Below are 4,845 nucleotides of genomic sequence, written 5' to 3'. Positions count from 1 at the left end.
ATATATATATATATATAAAATTGAATTTTAATCAATAAATTGTACCGTACTGAAATTAGAATTAGAATAACAAGCCTCTACATAACAGTGGAAATCATTTTAAATTGTAGTTTCTTACCCTTTTCACACACGTAGTTCAAATATCTACTACATGGTAAATCATTCCATTCTCCTTTATGGACAGAGTTAATTTCAACACAGTCTTCATTACCTTGATTGTTTGGCTCACCCGTAATAAAATCTATATATAAGTATAATGGAATGTCATTATGTTTTATTATTATTATCATCATCATCATCATCATCATCACCATCACCATTGGAATTTGAAAAGGCTGAGATTCTGTTTTCATTAACATTATTTTTTCAAAAGGAAAAGATGCGTGGGAATTTTATACAAGAGAGAATTATGATGTAGGTGGAGGTATACACTCTCGGAGTGTACACTAGTTATCATTTTTATTATCTTTTCATATTAGGTTAACCAACACCGTCTCCACTGTAAATGTGTTTTTTCTCACTCGGTATTTGTTCATATTTTATCCATATTTTTATCAGGATTTTGTATGACGAAAAAATCCACCCAATGGACGTCCTTTCTAGAGTGTCAATCAAACTTAACAAATGACCAATCAGAACAGGCCAGGAATACGCGCACGTATTGTCCAATGGTCCTACAAACGCACGTTTCTGCGTATGTTGTAACACTGTAGTCTTGGACGGTCCATTCTGACCTTTTACTGCAAAGACGTCCCATAGTACTTACTTGTGTAGGAAGGCTCTGTGCCCGTCGTTATCCATTTAAATGTACCCTCCAATTCCAAATCTGTCAAGCCAATCCACACCCTTGTTTTAAAAGTCGTGAAAAGAAAGTTGTTCTCTGCATCATTTTTCACCACGACCAAATCTGCCTGATTAGATTGACAAGAACTTCTGGCTGATTGCCACGTTAACTTGCGGGTAGAATATTGTTTATAACAGCTTCCTTGAAATAATGTCCATCCTTCCTCACATTTACTAACGTAACCTAAACATTTGGAAGAAAATAAGAAGCAGACATTATACACATAAACATAACATTTTACAATGTTTTCAAATTCTCAGAGTTGAAGCTACCATAGCTATACAATATTGTTGATTTGGTCTGGTCCTTCCATAATGAAATAAAAATCAATCAATGGGCCTGATTTCGTTGGAATTGCTTAATCTTTCACTGCAAATATACAATAAAATAAATACGGTACGACATAATACGGTTACAACATCAGGGACGGATCCAGAGAAAACTGGGTAGGAGCCATCATGATTCGAACGAAGCACCAAATCCGGAGGTGGGTGGTATAGGCATATAGTATTATACACAAATTACAACTTTTATAGAGGTACCATGCAGCATTTTCAATGCCATTTTCTTTGTTTACTCTCTCTTTCCTTTCTTCTCTATCCTTCCCCATGCTCCCTGCATCCGCCACTAAACATAACATAACCATAAGCATAGGCCTATGCATACCGAGTATTAACATATACCGTACTCGCGCGAATAGGCGCCCGGGCGCTTTAAATATTTTTTGCACTTTTTGAGGGGCGCTTATTCGAACGGGGCGCTTATGAAAACAGAGTGGAAATTGAGGGGGCGCTTATGGAAATAGATGAAAATCGAGGGGTTCTTATGAGAACTTATTAAATTCAAGAAGCACATTTTGAATGAAAAACGATTAGCAGGACGGCATGATCATTGCAGTTTTTCTTGAAAACTCAAATGAGAATGTGTTAAAGGTGCAAATTGTCGGAAAAGGAGTAGGACTAGGCTATAGACAGTAAGAAGATGAAAGTTGGAAATACACTGTCTGTCCAGGGAGCTCTCATCTGTCCAAGATAAATATCCTCATTTTGATATTGACTAAAGGAGAATGTGATTCCTCTCCACACCTCAAATCATGCCAACATCCACAGTCCCAAGATTGATTGGATTATTGAGGTATTCGAGATGGGCGTTTATTCAAATGGAGCGCTTAATCGCGCGAATACGGTAACTATTAAAGGCAGCGTAGATGCCTCCAAGCCCAGCAGACACAAAACGTTCTTATAACGTTCGCGAATGCTGTGGTCATTAGGTAGGCCTAGGGCCTACCGGTATGTCACAAAATAACGTTCACACAACGTTTCAGGAACGTTCAAACATTATTAGTTGTGAAATTACAACCATAGTTACCAACTTGAGGACTTGAAATGCGTGACTACACCAGTTGGCTGGGGGAACTCAGGGGCGGATCCAGAAATGTCCAAAAGGGGGGGCCGGAAGGGGGCCGAAAGTTGGGCCGATTGAGACAACACTGTCGTAGGGGGTCCAGGGCATGCCCCCGCGAAATTTTTGTGTCCTAGATGCCCGAACATAACATTTGAGGCGTTCTGGGCTATCATTTTTTTCTTTTTCTCTCTTTTCTTTCTTTTTTTTTTCTTCTTTTTTCCTTTTTTTTACCTCCCAAAAGGGGGGGCCGGGGCCGGGCCGGCCCCCCCCCCCTAAATCCGCCCCTGAACTGGATCCAGAGGGAGCCCAGGTAGGGTTCCAGAAGCCCTAACGCTCCGACCATCTCAGCATTTTTAAGCTGTTTTAAAACGATTTCAAGGAGTGTTTGTTGAAAATACCGGCACGGTATATAAACAAAAATATTCTTAATAAAGCCACGACCAATTTGAGTTTCAATGTACATTATGTTTAATTTGAGCACCCGAACTATGTACATGTTGTGTGCCACTGTTTTAAAAGTGAAGTTTCAAATAAAGATTATTATTACTTAAACAAACAAAATGAATAGGCATACTGATCAATTCTTAGTACGCGTCAGTGAAGAATTAAGTATTCACGAAAAATACTGTATAATGACTCAAGTTACTGCATGACCGTTTTTATATTTTTAATAAAACCAATTTCTTTTATTTTTAAAATACATTTTCCCAAAATTCGTGATAAATTCGTTATTACGCATAGATCTGTGCTAAATGCGTGACAAATTTATGATCACGCATGTGTGCGAGACGGTTGATAACTATGAAGTACGGTACGCATTTATGGTTCTACAAAATAAGGTTTTCAACAACAAAGCCATAACGTTATTATAACATTTTATAAGGTAATATTGTTAGCTGGACGAACCCTTGGTAAATTTAAATTCATAAAGTTCTTACATTATACTTAAGGTTTGGGAGCAGAGTAGAGTGGCCGAGTTAAAAAAGGTGCCGCTAACTACAGCCTTAACATCGGCGCTGATTCTAACCGCTGCTCACCCAAGCAGTGGCGTATCTAGGGGTGGAGAGTAAGCCCCTCTCCCCCATTGCAGTCGTTCCCCATTGAAAAAGCAAAAAAAAAAAATCACGCTCTCAAGTAGTTAAAAACTACCTCATATCACATTATTTTGCGAGTTAACGTCCCCTCAATTAATCATCGCTCTTTACGGTGGCTGGTAGTGGTGGACTACGCCCATACGCAATTCAGCACAATGACGCTGCAAGTAGTTGTACTTTATTCTCCTGCATTCACCATTATCAAATCTAGAACTTTTGTTTTAAACTTAACAGTATGTAGAAAAAAAATACATGAACAGTTCATCAAATCAGCTTTATAGCCAGGCTCCGGAGTGAAAGGTTTTTTTCCCTTTTTAACCGACTTTTCTAAGACACAAAAAGGGTGTTTGTCGAAAAACTATGGAACTAGATAGGTAGTCGCTTTATTTATTCGCGAAAACTTATTTAATAATAAAATACTGTTCTCCATAAGATCGTAATAAAAAAAACTGAAAATGACATTGAAGAAAGTTAATACAGAAATAACTAATACAGTATAAAAAACATACTCTAGACAATCATAAAAATGTTAAAATTGACATCATTAAAAGCTAAAAATTACATCAAAGTGCTAAAACCAAATATAAAAAGCTGTAAAATAGGCTGGGGTAAAACTGTTAATAATGAATAGAATTTTTGACTATTTAAAAACTGGGGGAAAAGGTGGAAAAGGGTGGTTACGCTCCTCCCCCTCCACATTTTTTAAATATTTAAAAAATCTGTATCTCATCAACCGTTTTTCGTCAAATATCAGTACAACATATCAAAACCGTACGTTTTTTCCCCTCCAGGAGCCTCGCTTGAAGATTTGAAATTCAATATTTTACTGCAATAAATACCGGTATGTTCTAGAGAAGTTACAGTTGAACGTAACTGAAAAATGCAACATAATTTCAGATCCTACTTACTAGGGAGTAACAACTCATCACCACCAATAGGAGAAGTAGAAGTAATATGAAACGCGTTAAAAATAAGCATGAACCAGAAGACAGCAAACAACATGTTTAACAATCAAGTTTCAGCAGCCACTGACGATGCCGTATCGCTTGTTGTATTTTTATACATTATAGAGGGTCTTCTACCAAATTCTGAGAAACTTAAGTACCCATTTACGATAGTTTATACTTCCGTTTACCACATACCTGGATAAGACTTCTAGGACACTATGACTTTGCAATTTTTTAAGTCCGGCGCATTTTGCGCAAATAAATGAAATAAAACTATACTCATACTGCACCCAGAACAACAATTTCTAAATTACAAAAAAAAAATAAATAAATAAATAAATACAATTTTGTATTTTAATAGCAACCTTTAATATCACGTATTTTTGTCTATAGGCCTAACTTCCATTCTTGCCGGAACCGAAATCAGTTAGGGGAGAGGTGTACCCGGCATTCATTTTCTAAGGGCCCATGAGTGTATGAATGTTATATTTTGCCAACATTGAAGTCCAATGCACATTGTATCTTTCAACTAAGTGCACAATGGGATGAATATTGA

The 4,845-nt window shown here is 37.1% G+C and overlaps 1 protein-coding gene across 1 annotated transcript in view; it reads right to left on the bottom strand.

The window, feature by feature from the left end:
• LOC117124027 (hyalin-like) overlaps positions 1–4,388 on the bottom strand; it is a 15,125-nt gene extending 10,737 nt beyond the window's left edge. Inside the window, exons 1-3 of the mRNA XM_033270149.1 lie at positions 4,251–4,388; positions 767–1,027; positions 119–241 (exon numbers count right to left, since the gene is read on the bottom strand). Of these exons, the coding sequence (XP_033126040.1) occupies positions 119–241; positions 767–1,027; positions 4,251–4,344 (478 nt within the window). The 5' untranslated portion in view covers positions 4,345–4,388. The remainder of the gene's footprint in view (positions 1–118; positions 242–766; positions 1,028–4,250) is intronic.
• Between the last annotated feature and the right edge of the window lie 457 nt (positions 4,389–4,845).

The sequence above is a fragment of the Anneissia japonica genome, unplaced genomic scaffold (assembly GCF_011630105.1).
Source record: "Anneissia japonica isolate Jap-2015-1 unplaced genomic scaffold, ASM1163010v1 scaffold522_len1101056_cov227, whole genome shotgun sequence".
NCBI lineage: Eukaryota > Metazoa > Echinodermata > Crinoidea > Comatulida > Comatulidae > Anneissia > Anneissia japonica.
This window is presented reverse-complemented; position numbering and strand designations above follow the sequence as displayed.